Genomic DNA, 22,618 nt, shown 5'->3' with positions numbered 1-22,618 from the left:
CAAACTGCCACAGCCAAATCCATATTTTCCCCCTACCACATCACCAGTCATTGACCTAAATGACCACCAAAACCGGTAACATTAATTATCATTTAAAGTTGTTACCATTTATAGAGTTCTGATTTATTTACTTAGTTTGTTAGTTACAGTGCTGGTGATGAATCCCAGGGCTTCATGCATGCTAGGCCAGCACTCTACTGCTAAGCTGTACCCCCAAGCCTCTAGTTTCATCATTTCAAATAGATACTCAAAAAAAATTTTTTTCTTTTTTTTTTGGGTCCAGTCATGGGGCCTGAACTCTGGGCCTGGGCACTGTCCCTCAGCTCTTCAGCTCAAGGCTAGTGCTCTACCACTTGAGCTACAGGGTCACTTCCGGCTTTTTTCTTTTTTGCTTATGTGATGCTGAGGAATCGAACCCAGGGCCTCATGCATGCAAGGCAAGCGCTCTACCACTGAGCCACCTTCCCAGCCCCTAGATACTCAAAATTTAACAAAGAAAATAAGCCAGGCACAGGAGCTCACTCCTGTAATCCTAACTCCTCAGGAAGCAAACCAGAGATCAGAAGGACATCCCAGACAAAAAGTTATTGACATTATATCTTCATCAATATGAGGGTAGTGGTGTATGACAGGAATCCTGGCTATGCAGGAAGCTATAGGTAGGAGGGTCTTGGTTCAAGGCCCATCCTTGCCAAAAACATAAGACCCTGTGCAGAAAAACACAATAAAATAAAATAATAAAGCAAAGAACTGGAGGTGTGGATCAAATGGTGGAATACCTCCTACAAACACAAAGCCAGAGGTTCAAAGCCCAACACCACCAAAAAGCAAAGGAAGAGACAACACTGACATCTGGATGTGGACCAAGCTCTCCACGAATCCTAATGAACCAAAACAGGGCAGTCCCTCTGCCTTCCTCACCATCATGCGGGACGCTTACAGTATATACTATTTTCCAAGCACATACTGTTTTCAAACCCCTTCCTCCCAGAGTTGCTCTGGGGATTAAAGAGAACCACATAGGTAACAAGCCCCACACCGCGCCTGGCCCAGTTGGGGTGTTTTACACATTCACAGATACTTTTTGTTTTTCTAGGTACTGAGGTACTGAGGCTCAAACTCAGGACCTCACATTCTCCCTTGGGTTTTTCACTCATGGCTGACACTCTACATTTAAGACATACCTCAAGTTCCAGCTTTTTACTGGTAAATTAGAGTTAAGAATCTCTTGGACTTGTCTGTCCCAGCTGGCTCTGAACCATGAGCCTCAGATCTCAGTCTCCTCAGTAGCTAGGTGTGATAGGTGTGAGCCACCTGGCACCCAGCCAGCCTTCTCTTTTGATACACTGGTCTCAGGCTGAGCCTCACTTTGTGCCCGGGCTACAATCATTCTACGTGTGCTTCCCCGTGTCACTGGGATGACAGGCTCACACCACTGCACCCAGCCATTGTGCTTCCCCCCATAGCTGAGATAAAAGGTGCACATCACCTTATCAAGCCATTGGTTGAGACAGAGTCTCATAAACTTTTATGCCCTGGCTGGCCTTGTACCTCAAGTCCTTATCTCTGCCTCCAAATAGCTAGTACTACAGGTTTGCAATCAGAAGCACAATATTTTCAGCACACACACACACACACACATGTACATATCACACTCACTAGCAGTCATTCCTCATTCATATCCCAATCCTAGGCAACCATTAACCTGTACTCGGGTCTCTAATTTGCCTATATTTGTATATCTCATAGAAACAGACTGACATACTGTATGTGGTCTGTACCTGGCTTATTCTGTTTAGCATAATTATTCTAAGAATTATCCTACTTTTTGTTTATTATGAATAGTTATGAGCTTACAAGATTTTATTTGAATGTATGCTTGCCTTTCTCTTGAGTCATCAAAGTTTTTTTTTTTTTTGGTTGGTCGTGGGGCTTGAACTCTGTCCTTGGGCTCTTCAGCTCAAGGCGAGCACTCTACTGCTTGAGCCACAGCGCCACTTCCGGTTTTCTGGTGGTTTATTGGAGATAAGAGTCCTGCCTGCTGGTCTGGCTTTGAACTGTGATCCTCAGATCTCAGCCTCCTGAGTAGCTCAGATTATAGGCATGAGCCACTGGCACCCAGTTTCATCACAGATTTTTAAAAATACTTATCCTCTAGTTTTTCTACAACAAACATTTATTACTTGTTCAATTAATAAAAGGCTCAAGACTGGGATATTATCAAAGTTAGCACACTCAATTAATGTGAGTTCCTGTGCTGTGTCACAGAATCAAGCTGTTGACTTGTCCTTTATATTAAGGGCATCCCTCGGTGTGTCATCAAAGGAAGACGGGATTTAAACGTCAAAATAGATGTCTAAATGTTTTAGTGCCTTTGATGAGACAGGTACTCTTTGGTTTGCCACAGTCCTCCCCACTCCCTGCGGTCTTACACAGCCACTTTATGTCATCTGTCTGGTTCCTGAAAGGTTACTGCCCCTCCTTATGCTAAGAGATGAAGAGGAATGCCATATGTAAACAAATGCTTTTGGTCTTGCTTTCAATAACATACCCCTGTAAGCACAGGTGTATACCTAGGCAACCCAGTAAAAGATCAATACCATCTGGCCTGGACAACACTAACTACTCTTGAAAAATTGTACTAGCAGTTCTATAAAGCATCACAAATCAGCTAGCACTAAGCAGGGGACCACCCTCTCTGTCCCAAACTCCTAGCCCCCCATCTCCTTTCTTACCTGTTTGTGCCATATGCCCATCCCTGGTGAGTCCTGACCCCGTTCCACACTCTGTGCCAAGAAATCACTTTTTTTTTCTATTTATGTGGTACTGAGGAATTGAACCCAAGGCTTCATGCATACTAGGCAACACTCTAACACTAAGCCACATTCCCACCTCCAAGAAATCACTTCTTATACCTTGAGGCCCATTTGGAGCCTGGCATTTCCTCTGAGTGTCCTGCCCACCCCATATCTGCTACTGAGGCACTCACCTGCTCACCAGTGGTCCTAACCTCACATACCACCAGATCCTGGTGAGCACTCGTCTCACTGAAGAGCAGTTTGCAGCCTGAACTCTACTTCTAGTTCCAAAACTTGGCATGAAGCAGGTGTCAATGTTTGCTAAATGATCTGGAATGAGACTCTTATGCACTGGATCCACCCTAAGTCATCACAGACCGATGCACATTAGTGGCTCAAATACCAGTCTGTAGGCCTCATTCAAATGATAGAGAACTAGCCGCAAGAAAGCCAAGTGAGAATGTGTGAAGTATTGAGTTCAAGCCCTGATACCAGCACACACACATACACAGAGCTACAGATTTGATCAAATTACTGAAATTCCTTGAGTCAAAAAGCATTTTTGCTTATTTACAGAAAGCTTTGAAGTTTGCTCTTTTTTTTTTTTGAGACAGGGCTTAAGTTGCCCAGATTGGTCTCAAACTCCTGACCTCAAGAAATCCTTCTACCATCATCTCTCAAGTAGCTAGAATCACCAATATATGATGTTACTATGGCTGGCTAATTAGGCTTCAGTTCAAGCTAATGAAGCCACTCTTGTTAGGGAAGAGGTGGTAATTTCAGCACGGGGTGGGGGTGGGGGCCAGGGTGGTAGCCAGAAAAAGTAACTGCAGGAATAAAGGGTAAAAACTTTTAGTTCTTGCCCTGAATGCTGAATTCAATTACCTAGTGACTGATGATTTGACCAATAATCATGCCTACCTAAGGAAATCTCACTTTCAAAAATACCCCAAACTATGGGGCCCCAGGAGCTCCTTCATTGGCAGGTACACTCAAATACTGGGACCACACAGGGACAAAAGCTCCTGCACACTTGGCCCTTACAAACCTCATCCTGTGCATCTCTTTCATTTGGCTGCCCACAAGCTGTATGCTTTTAACAAACCAGAATTGCAAGGAAATTATTTTCCTGAGTTTTGTGAGCCATGGTAGAAAATTATGGAGCCTGAGAAGGGCTTGTGGAAACCCAAATCTGTAGTGATCCAGGCCGAAGTAGCTACACACTCCAGCTGAAACTGTTATCTGAGGCAAGACAATCTAGAGCTGAGCCATGAACCTGTGGATCTGTCTGTGCTAACTGTGGGAGCTGGTATCAAAGATGAATGAAGTACTGAATACCTAATTGCTGTTGAAGAGTTAAGGATTGCTTAGCATGGCATAGATACTTGATGTGTATGAAGGGGAGGACGAGTCATGATTAAGAGCTCAGGGCTCCAAAACAGCCGCTCTGAATGACTCTAAACCTTTCTGAATCCACCATGACACTAGTCTAGGTTCATAGATAGGAAGAATCTGGGCAAAGAGCCAGAACTAGTGGCCATTGAGCAGGAACAGCCAAGGAAGAAGGAAGCCAGGAACAGGTGACATATGAGAAAGCACAGAAAGCATGGCCAGAGGGATGGAGAATCCCAAATAAGTCACTACCAGTGGGGTGAGGCCCTGAGCAGATGGAGGATCCAGAATATGAGGGCTTTTAATGGTGGTGTGGAGACAGAAGCCAGATTGGCAAGGTTAGGATGGTGAGTTGGAGAAGGGGAACTTGTCTTTGGAAATAACACAGAGGAGAATATCCAAGTTCTTGTCTTAAGTGGTAGCTACATAATCACTGTAATTCTTCATTATAATACACATGAACTTCCAGGGTTTTCTTAACAGTTAATAATTAGAAAAGCAACCAGGCTATAGGGAATTAGTGAAAGCAGGCAGGTTCAAATCTCCTCTTTAGGGAAGTTTGGATGCGCAGGCCTTGGCTCTGGTGGCAACTAAGAAGATAGAAGCCACTGACAGGTTTGGGGTAGTGGGTCAGACATCCACAAGCAGATGGGCCAGGTGAGCAAATGCTGGAAGAAGGGAGGAATGGGATGAGCACGTAGCCTGGACACTAATGGAGATAAAAAGGGTAGAACATATAAGTGTGTGAGCTCCTAGTATACAGAGAAAAACACCACAGAATAAATCCCTCAAATGGGGATTTGTTAACATTAGAATCTCTGAGAGCTGGAAGCACTGGTAAGAGCAGTATAGTACCTGCCTGCTTGCCTTACAAGCATAAGGTCCTGAGTTCAAACTCCAGTACTGGCAAAAATTAAAATAAGATGAATATAAATAAATCTCAAGTATAGCTCAAACAATCTAAGGGCAGAACTCAAATAATAGCGCTCTTGTCTAGCAAGTATGAGGCCCTAGGTTCAATCCCAAGTACTCAGGAAAATAATAAACACTCTGGGAGCAAGGCCGAGGTCATCTTATTCACTGGTATCCCAGTTGCCTGAAGTTACTAAGGCCCTCTCAATAAACACTAGCTGAGTGAGGTACTGGGCTGAGGAGTTGAAGAGTGAATGTAACTCTGCAGGAAAGGGGCCTGAGACTGACTGACTCTGAGCTTCCCATGGCAACTGACCACATATCCAAACCGGGCTAAGAACTCAAACCACAGAGAAAAAGAAGCATGCCTTTTTTTTTTTTTTTTGGTTAGTCATGGTGCTTGAACTCAGGCCTGGGTACTGTCCCTGAGCTCTATCACTTTTAGTCACATTGCTACTTCCAGTTTTCTGGTAGTTAATTGGAGCTAGGAGTCTCGTGGACTTTTCTGTCTAGGCTGGCTTTGAACTGCGATCCTCAGAGCTCATCCTTCTGAGTTGCTAGGATTAAAGGTGGGAGCCAGCTGTCCCAGCAGAAAGCATACCTTTCTTTTCTTTTTTTTCTTTTTTTCTTTTTTTTTTTTTTTTTTGCAGTTGTGGGGCCTGAACTCTTGGCCTGGGTGCTGTCCCTTAGCTCTTCAGCTCAAGGCTAAGGCTCTACCACTTAAGTCACAGTGCCACTTCTGGCTTTTTTCTGCTTATGTGGTGCTGAGGAATCAAACGCAGGGCCTCATGCATGCAAGGCAAGCACTCTACCACTGACCACCTTCCCAGACCCAAGCATACGTTTCTATCAAAGATGTTTTGAGCAAAGCACTCAAGCCTTCCCCAGATGCTCCAGATTAATAATTACTTCTAAACTTCACAAGTCATGAACATTTATATTCATACTTTCAATCCCTCCAAAATCAATATTTTTGTAACTAGCTTTTGTGTCTAGTCTAAAAAATATGCAAATGTATTAATGCTACTTTCCCATATTTTGAGAATACCAACACAATGAATCTTCTCAGATGATCATCAAGTAAAAATGACATCTTTAAAAGAGCCTAGACAGGGCTGGGAAGGTGGCTCAGTGGTAGAGCGCTTGCCTTGCATGCCTGAGGCCCTGAGTTCGATTCCTCAGCACCACATAAATAAAAAGAAAAAAGCCGGAAGTGGCACTGTGGCTCGAGTGGTAGAGTGCTAGCCTTGAGCTGAAGAGCTGAGGGACAGTGCCCAGGCCCAGAGTTCAGGCCCCACGACCGGACCCAAAAAAAAAAAAAAAAGAGCCTAGACAATTTTGCTATGGTGTTCCTAAGATGAGATAAGATTTAATTCATATTGTAGTTTTAGACAAATAGGTAAAGAAATTTTAAAATTTCACAGATCAACTATGATGAGATATTTAAATGTTAAAATAAACTAGAACCAAACATTTGATCTAGAGAGGTTCCAAGTCTCTAAGCAGCCCCAATCCTCAGGTAGTCATGTGGCCTATACTCACTGTCAGGTTCCAGTTGATCTGGGGGATCCTCATGTGGAGGTTGAGACTGAACAGAACCAGCAAGACTCCAGTCACCACAAATGCACTGCAGCTTACAAACTCGAAAAAGTAGAGGCCTTCACACGGGGAGCATTCCATGATGGTCTCAATGCAGATGAACGCAATTAGGGACAAAATCTAGGAAGAAAATTGGAAACGTACATGCATGTGTATATTTAGTACATATTTGTGGACATACATGCCTATCGTGTTAAAGCAAAACAACAACAGCCAAAGAGTTCTCTAGGGATTACAATGTAACTGTAAGAAATATGACCTGCTTCAATTCTTAGGTAGGAAAGGTAGAGAGTGAAAGATTAAAAATTAAGAGTTATATTTTACAATTGCTAACTGCTGATTTTGCTTTTATAAACTTGCTCGCCCTAGCACTAACCCCCCTCCCTTCTGGAAATAAGGAATTGAGTAAAAAGTCTCGGAGCCCAGATGCCAGCCCCTGGGACAAGGTTTGTGGTCATAGATAAAGAACAAACAGGTATGTTTTTCTGGTTCCTGTTTGAAGATTCCCTAAGTGGCTAAATGGGACCCAAGATAGGGACCCAAGATAGGGACCCAAGATAAGGACCACCTGGCAAGTCCAGCAAACTAGGCCAAATGTTAATCAATCACAAGCCTGTAACTCTGTAAACTCCCTAACCCTTATCTCCCAGAGTGACTACCTCAGTTTGATCATCCGCGCCAATTGTTTTATTACAAAGAGTGTTATAAACTTCCCCGTGTAGTAAAAAATGATTGCTAGAGTGTATAGTGACCTCTAATCGGGCCAATCCCCAGACGCCTTGTGTTATGTGTCAATCTTGGGGTTTCTGCCTTTAAAAATGCCTGTAACCGCTGCTCGAGGCTCTCTCCTGTGCCGAGGCAGAGAGACCGTTTGCGCAAACGCTGAATAAACTCCTCTTGCTTGTTGCATCTACTGGTTTGGAGTCTTGGCTTCTGGGGCGCCCTCCCGTTGAGGAAAGTATCCCAGAAATCTGGGGTCTTTCAGAGAGAGGCCTAAATAAAAGGATCAAATTCCTTAGCTAGGCGCCAGTGGCTCATCTGTAAACCTAGCTACTCAGAAGGCTGAGAACTGAAGGATAGCAGTTCAAAGCCAGCCCAGGCAGAATATCTGTGAGATTCCATCTCCAATTAACCAACAAAATGCTGGATTGGAGGTGTGTCTCAAGTGAAAGAATGCTAGCCCTGGGTAAGAAAGTCAAATGAGAATACAAAGCCCTGAGTTAAGTGCTAGTACCCAGCACACATGCGTGTATGCATACACACATACACACACACACACACACACACACACACACACACACACACACACACACACACACACACACACACACACACACACACACACACACACACACACACACACACACACACACACAGAGCCCACACAGCCAAAAGGATCAAATTCCTAATGTAAACATGGAAGGCCCCACCACTATACTGAAATCAGCCTAGTATGGGGTAGCCCTGGGAGGGAACAGCTGGCCCTTAGGGAGAAGAAGAAAAACACTTCTGTGATGTTCAGGTTTTTCTTTTGCCACCATACTTCCTAAGCTGCCTATCCCCGTTAATCATCTCTAGCCCAGTTCTGCCACACGCCAAAAGGGGGGAATCCTGTGCTATCTAATGCTAGCTGGGAGGTTCATGCTAGGCTGACCCCAGCTAAATGGGATCACAATGGCTTGAAAAGAATGACTGACACAACCCCTTCTTCCCCCATATGCTTTTCAAAGTGTATCACTGGATTTCATCACAGGAAGACAGACTGGCAATTTATTTTAAAAAATTAAAAATCAACCAATGATAGAATCAATTCCTTTCTGAAAGACAAAAGTAACATTCTAAGCAGAGTTCAGAGAGACACCAACAGAAGTTACCAAGGAAACCTGTAGAGGAAGGAGACAGCCCAAGGCTGTGGTAATAGACCTAGGACCAAGGGAAGGTCAAGTGGTTTGGGGCCATTGGTTCCTTGGTTTCCTGGCCTCTGCTTGGCTCCCTTCCAGGAGCCACTCAGGGAGTGGCCCTAACCCCACAGGTTAAGGAAGCAGAGGCAGGGAGCCCCACACACGGGATGTGGGGTGTGAAATGCAGAAGCAGCTCTGCCTCCAGCTTGCCCAGCAGATCTGGAATCTGCTTTCTGACCAAGGCTCCAGATGACTAATGTGGAGAAGCAGCCAAGGCACAGGCTGCCCTGGGGCCCTCCCCTCCTTCCTTCCTCCACCTCCCTCCTGAAATCCCACTAACACTTTCAGTGTTCCTCTCAATGGGCCACCTCAAGGGGCAGTCTTTCTATTCCACCCTCCCCCAGGGCCCTGTCCTCCCTCTGCTTTCACAGTCCATCTCTCTGCCTCCTGGGCATGTGAGAGCAGGGTCAGGCCAGTTCCCTTGACTCCTAAGACATAATGTACAATATCATGCATAGAGTTGGCAAACTGGGCTCAAGTGGGCTACTACAGCCCCCACATCTACCATTCTTGACAAATCTGTCAAGTTGTCTGCCAACAGAGGGGTGGGTCTGCTTTCCCACTGTCCATAGTTGTAGGCAACACATCTTTCCTAACCATCCCTGGTATGCTCACCTTTCCATTCTTAAGTCAACATATAATATACAATTCAGGTTGGTCAAAGGATGCAAAGTTTCAATTAGGCAAGAAGAATTAGTTCAAGAGCTCTATTGTGCAGTATGATGGCTATAATTTTTATAACAGTGTATCAGATTTTTAAAATGGGTAAGAAGCAGAGCTTAATTCTTTTTACTAAAACAAAAAATAAGTGAGGTAATGTGCAAGCTGGAGCCATTCCACAATATATACATATTTTAAAACATCATGTAGCACCCAGTAAACATATACAGCTTTTATCTGTCCATTAGAAAATAAAAGACATAGTCTCTGAATACATACTTTGTACTTTTCCTAATGACTCTCCTTATAATTCTCCATAGGACCTTAGACCTTAATTCACTCTCTAAATTACATGCCTAACTTGCAATCTATTCACAAAAGAAACAGTTCATATAAGGGAAACTCCTAAACTACTTTTTCTTTTTTCATCCCTGTAATCGGATCTACTAATCTTGGGCAAGAAATAACACACTATACTGATGAGTTACAAATGTTTCTGGTATGTTAACTTCAACCATATTTGTGAGGAAAGGTAACACCTACATTTTTAAAAGTTAAAATGAAAACAGCTTCAAGAATATGCTAATATGAAAGGCCACTTACAGCCCTTAACAAGATTTTTAAAACCCTGTTTGCTAGCTCATAGATTTTTGTTTGTTTTAATTAAATAAAGGCTAGAATAGGGAACTAGGGAGAAAGACTAAAGGCAGGGCAGGCGAATGAAGCGGAAGCAGGCAGGATGCAGAAGCCCTAGAACAGGCTGGAATAGTGCTGTGGGAAGCAGAGGAGGCTCTCAGGAGGAAGGGCAGGTGAAAGGCAGGAGATCAATCAGCTAGGGCCTGAGCAGGGGCTTTCAGGAAGGAGGCTTTCAGGAAGGGAGGCTAAATACATATGCTCAAGGCCAGACAGGTCTGGAATCAAAGGAAGCATTAAGGAAGCACTTAGAGAGAGGTACAAAGAGATTTGAGTCTTGTAACCACATTGTACAATTATATATTAAATAAGTAAATAAATAGCCACCAGCTATTGCAGAGAGAAGGACCACAGGAGACTGGTCTGTTGCAGGGGTGAATGGAGCATGGACTAGGTGGGTGCAATACAGATGATGACAGGGTTAAACTCTTGGCCTATGTTGAAGGGCCCATAGCTCTTGCTGCCATATAACTAAATGTGAGGGGAAGAGAGGTAAGTGCAAGTCTCGGTCTTCCCTGCCAAGCAATGGGAAGAATGGCATTGCCATCTTGAGATAAGGAAGCCTGCAGGGGATCTGGTTTGCATGGGGAAGGATCTCAGATTCTCAGTTTAGATCATGGTTAAGGATGAAGTAGAAGGATGGAGAGTTCAAGGCCAGCCTGAGCTATACAGGAAGACCCTTCTTAATCAATCACATTTTCAGCTACCAAGTGGGTGTGTCAGCTTCTAGAATGGCCATACCCATGTAGGCCTCCCTAGTATTTGCATCCTGTGACACAATAGATATGGCTCACCTATTACCTGATTTAACTTGCTAGGTCGGGAAAGTCTATGTGATTTCTGCTTTGCTCTTTGCCTCTGTGGGATCACTTACTTTGGGGAAAAGGCATTTTTCAGTCTCAAAGACATTCAATAGGCCTGTGCAAAGACCAAGTGCCAAAGAAGTAAAGCCTCCTACCAACAGCCAAGTGAGTGAGCCTTCTCAGGAGCAGGTCAACCTGCCTTCAGTTGACACTGCCCCAGCTGACACCCTTACCGTGACCACATGAGAGGGCTAGAGCAAAGCCACCCTAGAATTTCAAAACCCTAAAAGCAAAATAATAATAAAGGATTTTAGCTTGGAGCTAGCTAGTGGCCCAAACCTGTAAATCTTGCTATTCAGGAAGATGAGGTCTGAGGATCATTCTTTGAAGCCAGCCCTGGAAGAAGTATATGTGAGGCTCTATTTCCAATTAATTAGCAAAAAGCTGGAAGTAGAGCTGTGATTCAAGTGGTAGACTATCAGACTTGAGCAAAAAATCCAAGTGAATACACAAGGGCATGAGTTCAATCCCTAGTGCTGGTATACAATAATAATAATAATAATAATAATAATAATAATAATAATAATAATAATATAGCCAGGCCCTGATGTCTCACACCTATAATCCTAGCTACTCAGGAGGCTGAGACCTGAAGATCTCAGCTCAAAGCCAGCCCCAGAAGGAAAGTCTGTAAGACTCTTATCTCCAACTGACCACAAGAAAGCTAAAAGTATAGCTGGGGCTCAAGTGGTAGAGTGCTATTTTGGGCAAAAAGGCTCAGGGACAGTGCCCAAGCCCTGAGTTTAAGCCCTCAGACTGGCACAAAAGATGATAATAATAATAGTATTAATAATAATAATATAGATTATTTTTTCAAGCCACTGGGAGTAATTATGCAGCAATAGATAAGATGTTAGGGAGCTTTGTTCATATAGTAATAAGTACCTACTAGTCATTACCTGGGGACAAATCAAGCACTACACAGTTAGAAGTGGAGCTGTATGTGGCTCAAGAAGTTAAGCACTAGCCTTGAGCAGAAAAAATTAGGGAGTGCACCCAGGTCCTGTGATCAAGCCCCAGAACCGGCACACACAAAAAAGTACAAGGCATTTCTCATTCTTTACTATACAATCCCCCAATATAACTCTATTTTACATAAGGAAAGAGATGATATCAACAGGTATCAAGGGACAGACACAAGATTCCTACTAAAGTGAAATCTAATTATCACTGCTGTAGCACACTTACCTACAAGAAAATAAAAAATAAGAACAACAAAAAAGTTATACTGAACAACTGACAACTTTGAGGCAACCAAGGAGTTAAAAGTAACTGAACTTACAGCACCTTTGCTGAGGGCAAGGGCCACATGTTAAAGATTGCAGAGATGTCTGAGAAGATGTAAGTAAGGAAAAGCTATGGGAGTGCTAATCAGGAGGGCATGAGTACCCTTGGAGAGCCCTTTCCATGTAATACCTACCAGCTGACCCAGAATAGGCATTTTTCATAGTTGACAAGTAAATTGATATTATGAGGTTGTCAGATTTCCACAAACTGTGGAAATTCCAGAACTGTGGCTAATTATGATTGGCAACATCAAAAAGGAGGAAGGGAGGGAAAAAAGAGGACTGGCTGGCTATTATAACACTGATTAAATGTTCATAAATCCCCATGTTACCACTGACCCGAGTATAAACTGTTAAGAGCTTTCTGGAGAACAGTACCATTCACCTAGATTCCCAGTTATCTTCTGAACAGGCACAGGATGGGGCTGGAAACTTATTGTGAGACTATCCAGAGGTGGATTTATTCTAGAGGATGAAGCTAATGCTTCAGAGCCCTGTCTTGCATCTGCTCCTTGCAAGACCCTACCTAGAAGGGCCTCTATCTAGCAAGATGATCATATTGTCATGTTTTTTGTAAAACTTCAAAAGCAAGCTGTTATAACTGCAATCAGTTAAGACCACCACCTCTTCCCACTCCAACTTTGTCACAGATCCCTGTGCCAGGTGATGATAGAACAGCAAAGACAAAATGGGGCGTCGGCTAATTGGAAATTGAGGGAGGGGCACCTTAAATTTGGGGTCAGTTGTCACTTCCATATATGGTCAAGTTCCTGTAGCTTTCTCAGTGTGGGAAATGTTCCAACACACACTGCAATGACTGACCTGACATTATGATAGAGGGATAGGGCCCCAAATTCAACTAGAAGTGTATAGGTAGTGAAGGAGAAATAGGGAGTGAAGTATGTGAAGCCAGAACTTGACTGGGACATTCTTCAGCCTGGCAGGTGCACAAAGTGGCAGCAGAGATCACGCTGTCATCAACACCCAATGGACACTGTGTCTAATGCAGCATGTGGAATTATGAATCACTCTACACTTCCTCCTTCTTGGTGGGAATCATGTGAAAAGAACTCACTCTAGGGTTTGTAAGGCACAACACAATAGCAGTACTACAAATAGCAAGTCCTATATAGGAGGCTGCAGTTTTGTGTTTCAACGTTTTAGATCACACTTTGGTATTCTTGTCAGATTTTGAACAAAGATTGATAATCCCAGATAAAAAGGCACCAAAACCTGCTTCCAACTTACTGGAACAGCCTGAAAAAGCATTCCAGTGACAGACTCCTACACAGACTTACCAATAAACCTGTACCTAGTAGAAGAGCCCCTCTCCACCACACACACACACACGCACGCACGCACGCACGCACGCACACAGAGTTAGTCAAGCTCAGGACTTTGTTCATGCTAGGCCAAGTGCCTTGCCACTGATCTATACCCTAGCTCTTAGAAGAGCAAATGGATATTATATAGCAAAGCTGCTTGACATAATGTAGTAGCAATCTAAAAATCTTATGTAATAAACTTAAATTTTAGATTGATTTTGTATACTTTTTCAGAATTATTGATCACAATGAAGTTCAAAAACAACAAGTTTTTAGTGGAGCCCAAAACAAAAAACAGAAAGAAAATAAGTTTTAAGCCCATAATTTAGGTGCTTCTCATTTTAAATAATCGTTCACTATGGAACAGGTTCTGGGCTTTTTTTGTTTTTTGTTTTTTGTTTTGCTGGTCCTGGGGCTTGAACTCAAGTCCTGGGCACTGTCCTAGAGCCTCTCTGTGCTCAAGACTAGTGCTCTACCACTTGAGCTACAGCACCACTTCCGGTTTTCTCTGCTTATGTGATACCGAGGAATCTAACCCAGGGCTTCATGCATTACTAGGCAAGCACTCTACCGCTAAGCCACATTCCCAGCCCTTTATTCTTTTTTTTTTTAATTTTTTATTGTAAAGATACTATACAGAGGGTTACAGTTACATGAGCAAGGTAATGAGTACACTTCCTATTGGGCATTGTTACCCCCTCCATTGTTTTCCTCCTACTATCCCTTCCCTCCCTACCTTCCCTGAGGTGTTTTTTTTTTTTTAATTGTGATTAAGTGATTACATAATTTCCCAAATTTCACAGTATTGTGGAATAATGATCCTCATTTAAAGTCACAAGTTCACTCTAACTTTCCTGGAGCAAATTGTCTATCACGGTCTATAACATATAACAGTGTACACATATACACCATACATGTGATCAGCAGCATGGGGATATTTAGTAGTGGTTCGACCAGATGAGTGGAAGTTCTTTGTTTCTTAAGTCCTGTTAATTTTGTCATATCACCTAACATTTTGGATTTAGCATCCACTTATCAGGGAGACCATATACCGTTTGTCTCTTTGCTCTTGACTTACCTCGCTCAACGTGATTCCTTCTAGCTCCATCCATTTCCCTGCAAATGCCATTATTTTGTCATTTCTAATGGCTGCATAATATTCCATTGTGTATAGATACCACAATTTTTGGATCCATTCATGTGTGGTGGGGCATCTGGGTTGTTTCCATATCCTAGCTATTGTGAACAGTGCTGCAATAAACATGGAGGTGCACGTGTCCTTGTATATTCCTGTTATTCAGGGTAGATGCCTAGAAGTGGTATGACTGGGTCATAAGGGAGGTCAATCTTTACCAGCCCTTTATTCTTAATTATATATATTTTATTCCTAAAGTAGGCCTCCAAAATCTTATGAGTCTCAAGACCCCCTCCCCAAACCTGATATGCCTCTGGGTTTGGGCAATGAAATGTGAGCAGGTGAAGTGCCCGATACTGTGGCAGCAGTCTTTAGGGACCACAAGCAATCTCACTATGTTCTTGCCCCAGCCCCAACAGCCAGCAAAACTCCAGACTGGGCATGGGGAATGGGGATGCATGACAAATAAACACATAAACATATCCACTGGACTTCCACTAAGAAAAAGCAAAATCATTTTCACCTAACAGGCTTTATTTAGTTACTTATTCATTTATTTGGTGTACCAGTCCTGAGTTTTGAACTCAGGGCCTGAGAGCTATCTGTGAGCTGTTTTGCTCAAGGCTAGTACTCTATTACTTGAGCCCCAGTTCCACTTCTGATTTTTTTTTTTTTTTTGATGGTTAATTGGAATTAACCATCTCTCTCTGAGACTTTCCTCCTTGGGCTGGTGCCAAACTATGATCCTCAGACCTCAGCCTTCTGAGTAGCTAGAATTACAGACCTGACCCACCAGTGCCTAGACAACTTACCAGACTCTTAACAATTACAGTGCTATCCTGTATATAGGCACCCCCATACTGATGGTGAGATTACTGACAGCCCCTGCACAATCCTTGTCATAACTGTTAGCACCTAGCAGGAGAGCCATGGTTAAACATACTACTACACATCTACATACAGTAAGGAACCAAAGGCCAAGTAATAGGCAAAATATATGTACTGATGGGGAAGGATGGCTAGGTGTTGCTTAGAAGAACTGAGGTGCTTGCTTGGTTGCCAGTGGAGCACCCTTCTACACAGAAGTGAATTTTGTCTTACTGAGACCAAAAACAAAAACAAAAAACAGCCAGGCACTGGTGGCTCACAATTGTAATCCTAGCTATTCAGGAGGACCAGATCTGAGAACTGCAGTTCAAAGCCAGCCAAGGCAGGAAAGTACGTGGCATTTTATCTACAAAAAACAAACAAAAACAAAAAGAATGTGGAGCTGTGGCTAAAGTGATAGAAAGCTAGCCTTGTGCAAAAGAACACAGGGACAGCACTCAGACCCTGAGTTCAAGTCCCAGAACTGGCGCAAAATAAAAAAGAACAAAGCAAAGATGTAAGGCATAAAGTGATCTAATTTTGAGTGAGGCACAAAAAAAAAGGCCAGTTGTGTTCACAAACATACTACATGTATTGAAATACTTATATTAAACAATTAACAAAGGGAAAGCTCTACGCTTAGAACTAACTAGAGTACCATGGAATAGAGGAGACTGTTCTTTTTGGTTTTAAATACTCTTGTAGAGTGTAAATATCTAAATATGATATATCTTCAGAATTCATGAGTATATATTTAAATGCATGCATATATTACACAATATATGTGTATGTTAGAAACATAAATGTATATATACAAGTATGCATAAATATAAATATATCATATTTATACAAGTTCAGGAAGAACCTACAGCAAAATATTAACAGTGAATCCATCTACATGGCAGACATGCAGTGATGTTGTTTTAGGTATCTGTTATTTTCCAAAATATCTACAATAAGCATTCATGGTTTTAGTTGTTGTTTTTTTTTATTGTGAAAATACTGTACAGAGGGGTTACAATTACATAGGCAAGATAATGAATACATTTCTTATCAAGCATTGTGGCCTCCTCCTTTGAGTTTTAGTTATTTTTTAAAAAAAGTTTCATGCATTGAATTTTTTTAAATCCAGGTTTTCTTGAGTTAAATGTTAGTGACCTCTACGAACCAATCTGCTTTGAAATCATTCATGACTATTTTAAAATGAAATTAAGAGCTTGAATCAGAAATGCAAGCAGAGTCTACAAGTTTATGTTCATTCCATTGCTTTATCACGAGTTCATCCTCAGCAGAGCTGCCTAGTGGCAGCAAGCCAGCCAATCTCCTCTACTCTGAGCCACTGTCTAAGGCTAGTGTCACCCACTCTAAACGTAACAGCAAAGGCCCCAGGAAGGAACACTGCCTGCATGCCTTCCAAGGCATCTTTAAAGGTTCATCAGATTCCAAATCTTCCTTGATTATCAGCTTATCGAAGGATCTAAAGAGGCACAGATTAAAATATACCTACAAAATATAGCATTTATAACAATTTTTAATACCCTGATCTATATGAGAAGCCTTAAAAACTGTCACATGCTAAAATGACTACTATTTGAAACCAGGGACCATTACTGTTGTGTCTCAAGTACCAATGCCACCAGACCCTCTGGGTTATGGAATAGGAGCCCTATATTCACATAGCTGTGCATGTCCATACTACCACACCACATAGCTTTGGGGTTTCTTATGCTAAGCCCCATGTCATTTCTGCCTTCACTACATCTCTGGTCTCAGGGTGCTCATGGCACATCAGTATGGCACATCCCTGAAAAGTGCAGTTAAACCCAATTGCCTTTATTTGATTCCTGAATTATGCTACAAGAACACAGAATTCCCCCTATCCTTGCACAGCTATTACAACCTTCAAGTTTGCACAGAAATGTTTGGAGCAAAACCAGTTTGGGAAACAGACAATCCATTCTCAACTTGGTCATGCATAATTCACAGAGTAAGAACATAGAAACCCAGTGACCCAGTAGGTTCCCTCAGCAATAGGCCCCGGTGAACTGAGTGGTCACCACGCACCACAGAGCAGCATCTCATATCAGGCCATCCTCTGACCAGCTCTAGCACATTCAAAATCAAAACATCTCTTCCCACCAACACTGAAAACATATCTGAGGAGAAATAAACACATGGCTTGTATTCAGCCACACCACAAGGGAAAGTCTTTACCATCCAACTCCTGCTAGAAGCCCTTGGGACATGCTGGACAGAGAAGGCAGGGAGGGGGAGGAAGTCCACACAGCAATTCCTCTTCAGAACTCATCTCTGTGCCCAGCACTCGTAGGGCATGTTAACATGGGATCCTGGAGCTAGAGGACTGAGGAGGCCTTTCCATCTCTTCAAGTCCTGAGCTCAAGGCTTCAAAGATGTACTGTATCTGTATAGGCTTGTTAAATGGCAGATCATCTTCAAACTTAAGCTTCTAAACTAGAAGCTATGTCACATGTGTGCCAAGGGACTGAAATAGTTGTGCTTGGAACCTAAGTGTAACAATGGTTTGCATATAAGGAATATCCATAAGGTAGATGCTTCCTAAACATATAGGGCCATTAGATCCTAGGACAAACCTTGTCTTTGATCCCACACCCATTCAAGAAGTGGAGCATACCACCATTGTAAGGCTCAGTTTGTCCAGGGCTCCAAGGGTGCTACCTCCTCATGCCACAAGATGCCCAACATATGACTTAGCTGTAGTCTTCCCACACTTTGACCAAAGGAAACCGATCAGTGTACAGCTTTTCTTTTAGGAACATAGCATGAAAGCTGGGTGACCAATGCCAAGAAGGTCCCTGAAACCCACCAACGTGATTACTCATACTCAAAGGGATCTTACTATAGGAGCATCTTTAGTTTTCTAAGAATTATCTGCCAGTCACCAGTGGCTCATACATGTAATCCTGGCTACTCAGGAGGCTGAGATCTGAGAATCATGGTTTGAAACCAGTCTGGGTAGGAAAGTCCATGAGACTCTTATCTCCAATTAATCACAGAAAAAGCAGGAAGTGGCACTTGTGGCTCAAGTCACAGAGCACTAGCCTTAAGAGAAAGGAGCTCAGAGACAATGTCCAGGCCCAAAGTTCAAAGCCTACAACCGACCAAAAAAAAAAAAAAAAAAAAAAAAAAAGAATCATCCATGGGGCCCTCTTCTAGAGATGCCATCCCATGAGGAAAATGAATTTAAAATAATACCCTCTTCTCCCTTTGACACAATAGGGGAATGAGTAAATATTTTTTAGTCCTGACAAAGGTGCTAATTATAGGTGTAAATTATTTAACTTGCAACCACCATCTGATGTGATCTTTGGTTTCACTGTTTTTCTCCATCTAAATGGACAGTTGCCAAGCTACGTATTTAACAGTTACAAAGGGTAAAAACCAAACCACCAAGGGCGAAGACCACAGACCCCAACCCATGTGTGTATGCATATACACACACACACACACACACACACACACACACACACACACACACACACACACACACACACACACACACACAGAGGCAGGGAGAACTAATAATTAATCAGTAGCAATTAGTTGAACAAAAGAGTTAAGAGGTAGAGATAAATATGTTCCTTATTGCTATGGAAGAAATGAGGAGCAAAGGGAGAGGATGCCAAGGGCTTAGGGTGGTCAGAAGGAAGTGAGGAGGGCAGGCAGCCAGGGTCTATCAGAGTGCTACAAGGTGTGCACTGCTGGCAGGCAGCCATTACTCCAAGCAGAGCTGCCTGCATCCCAAAGGCTTTGTTTCCACCAAAGACAGAAGGGCCCAGGCTGTTAATGTCCCGGGAAGCTGTCAATTAGTTTAGCCTGAGGTTGGCCATGGTCACAAACACTTTCTCAAGCCAGTACTGACAAATTTTCCAAGCTGAGTTCTACCTTGTAAATAATTTTTCTGTTTTGGAATCCTAAAGCCATAAATAAGAGTTGAACTTTAGAGCATGCATTCCAGTTCTGTTTTGGGGCACAACACTCATTTTTTTTGTCAGTTCTTATAGCATGAGTGGGCATCAGGGCACACATTAAACCCACAGGTGACCTGTCAATGAGAGCTAGCCACAGGATAGCATAGTCTCAGGAGAATTACAGCAGATTTATTTTTGGATATCCAACTATTCAATGTTGTCCAATGAAGTATAAAACAATTTCCTATTTTTTAAAAAGTCTAGAAAATCTTATGTGGCTTGATGATACAACTGCACATGGTTGCAGAAAACCACAGGACGGTCAGCATCTTTCCTGCCAAGAGAATCTCCACAGAATTTTACAGCAAATGCCATCCTACCCAAAAAGCTCTATTTCCAGACCATTTAGATTAGTAATGGAGCAAAAACAATGCACATGATGAGAACATGGGAATCAACTGCCTGCAAACCATATGCATCTGAAGACATTTAACGCTGCTGCTGGCATTAGGATTTTCTTTCCTGTTTCCCTGAGACCCCAAAGGCAGCATATACACCCTCACATGATTAAAAACAAAGTGGTCTCCTTTCCCTCTTCTACTTTCTCAGGAACCTCCCCATGCCAACATGACAAGGCCCCTTAATGGAATGAAAACAGAACACTGCTTTTCTCGTTGATTGAGAAACCAGCAGGCTGTGGCAGGTTTTGCTAAACACTGACTTAGGACATGAGGGTGAACTGCATATTCTGAGACCAGAAAAACCCAGCTCACTGACACACACCTACTTCTGTACCATCCCTCTGTGGAGGGTCCAGCCTGGCCTCTGTGGAGAAGGTAGCAGCTAGTAGAAGGTAGCCTCCCTAAGCACCCAAAGCCATGACCCCAAGAGCCTCTGTGCACACACCACAGATTCCAGGTTACTGATCAGCATAGTATTTACAAATGATGACCCTAGTCCCAGAAGTAATGACAACAGTGGCTCATGGAGTCCTCATAAAAAAAGACTCCTCTGTTGATGCCTCCTACTGTGCATCAAAAGCTGTGCAGGAAGGGGTAAAGCCATTAGCATCCTCTAGTTTAATTTTCCCCCTATCCTGGATGGGTTGGTTCTTTTTCCATTAAAATATACTTCAGTTTAATGGCTTTTAGCATATTGAAAGTTGCCTATCCACAGCTCACGCCTGAATTCTAGCTATTCAAGAGGAGATCTGAGGATTGAAGTTCAAGGCCAGCCCAGAAGTCTGTAAGACTTTTATGTCCAACTAAACACCAAAAAGCCAGATGTGTAGCTGTGGCTCAAGTGGTAGAGTGCCAGCCTTGACAAAAATAAAGGGAAAATGCACAACACACACACACACACACACACACACACACACACACACACACACACACACACACACACACACACACACACACACACACACACACACACACACACACACACACACACACACACACACACACACACACACACACACCCTCTACCACTGGGCTACATTCCCACCCTAGAAGTGTAGTCTTAAACCCCATCTTACTTGTAAGGCCCCACTATCAGAGGAGGAAGTGAAAGGAAGAGAGAAGAGGGAGAGGAGGAGGAGAAAGAGGAAAGGAGGAGGAGGTGGAGAGGAGGAATACTTTTTAATCACATAAGAACTGTAACTCGATGGTGGAGAAGCTTGGCAGGCATCACTTTAACCAGCTTAAGATGGCCAGTAATGGACCAAATTCACATCATTTGCCCTGTGTTATGCACTGAAAGGAATGCATCATCATTTTTACAGTATTCCCGACAATACCACAGCAACCAGAATCTAAACAGCAGAAAACGTCAGACAAACCCAAATTGAAGGACATTCTACAAAACAACTGGCCTGTGTCCTTTCATAATGTCAATGCCATGAAACACAGAGCTGAAGAGCTATTCTGGACTCAAGGAGATTCAACAGGCATGGTGACTAAATGTAACTAACACAGGACCCACAACATGGGAAAGAAAAGAAAAGAAAAAGAAAGAAAGAAAGAAAGAAAGAAAGAAAGAAAGAAAGAAAGAAAGAAAGAAAGAAAGAAAGAAAGAAAGAAAGAAAGAAAGAAAGAAAGAAAGAAAGAATAGAAAAGAGGGAGAGAGAGGGAGAGGGAGGGAGGGAAGAAGGGAGGGAGGGAGGGGAGGAAGGAAGGAAGGAAGGAAGGAAGGAAGGAAGGAAGGAAGGAAGGAAGGAAGGAAGGAGCATCAATGGCTCACTCTTGTAACTAGCTACTCAGGAGGCTGAAACCTAGAGGATCTAGATTCAAAGCAGCCTAGTAAAGAAGTCTGTGAGACTCCATCTCCAAAATAACCAGCAAAAACCAGGGCTGGGAATATGAAAACTTGGGAGCAAGCAACCTGAACAAGTGCCAAAATAAGTGCATGACCATAAATAAATAAATAAATAAGATTTAAAGAACAATTTTGAGTAGGGGGAAAATATGTATGGCAATGAGAGTTATAGATTTGCTAATGCTACTCAATCATTAATTTCCTGATCTAGGTATATTATTATACATAGTTACAAAAGAGAGTAGTTTTGTTTTCAGAAGACTGAAGTTTCAGAGATTAAAAAAAAAACAACTCAGCACTTGGGGCTGAGACAGCAAGATCTTGAGTTCAAGACCAGTCTGGGCTATATTGTGAGACCCTGTCTCAAGAACAAGAAAAAAGAAAGAAGAAAGATAAAGAGATATTGGGTCTGCCATAAACTGTCCAAGAGATTTAAAACATGATTCAAACATCCATATACATGTGCACATATAGACATACCTACAGTGACAGAATAACATGGAAAATCTAGATTTTATTTTGTACTACTTTTACAACCTTAATTCATACATTTTTTTCAAAACTAAAAAATCTTAAGTCCCATATCTGAGTCACAGCACCACATTTAGATAGTATTAAGTGACCACTAAATATTAAAATATATTAAGAACATAAAATTCTACAGGTTTGTATAGATATGACATCATAAAAGGGAATACCTCATTACTTCTTAAAATTCATTTTCAGCCTTTTAGTAAAAAGTTACTAAGAGCATTAGCTTGTTATTAGAATAACTGAAAAATAAAGGAAAATAGTAACAAATCTACCTTTCCTTTCCTGTACAAAGCTTGTTTTAGGATAATCAAATCAACTGGATGAGAA

At 42.4% G+C, this 22,618-nt stretch overlaps 1 protein-coding gene across 1 annotated transcript in view; it reads right to left on the bottom strand.

Moving 5' to 3' along the window:
* The window catches only part of LOC138815446 (CKLF-like MARVEL transmembrane domain-containing protein 4), a 56,303-nt gene that overhangs the window by 8,843 nt on the left and 24,842 nt on the right, over positions 1-22,618 (bottom strand). Inside the window, exon 2 of the mRNA XM_070004872.1 lies at positions 6,645-6,821. Within this exon, the coding sequence (XP_069860973.1) occupies positions 6,645-6,821 (177 nt within the window). The remainder of the gene's footprint in view (positions 1-6,644; positions 6,822-22,618) is intronic.

This window comes from Dipodomys merriami, unplaced genomic scaffold (genome assembly GCF_024711535.1).
Source record: "Dipodomys merriami isolate MVZ:Mamm:240054 unplaced genomic scaffold, mDipMer1.0.p SCAF_64, whole genome shotgun sequence".
Classification (NCBI taxonomy): Eukaryota; Metazoa; Chordata; class Mammalia; order Rodentia; family Heteromyidae; genus Dipodomys; species Dipodomys merriami.
This window is presented reverse-complemented; position numbering and strand designations above follow the sequence as displayed.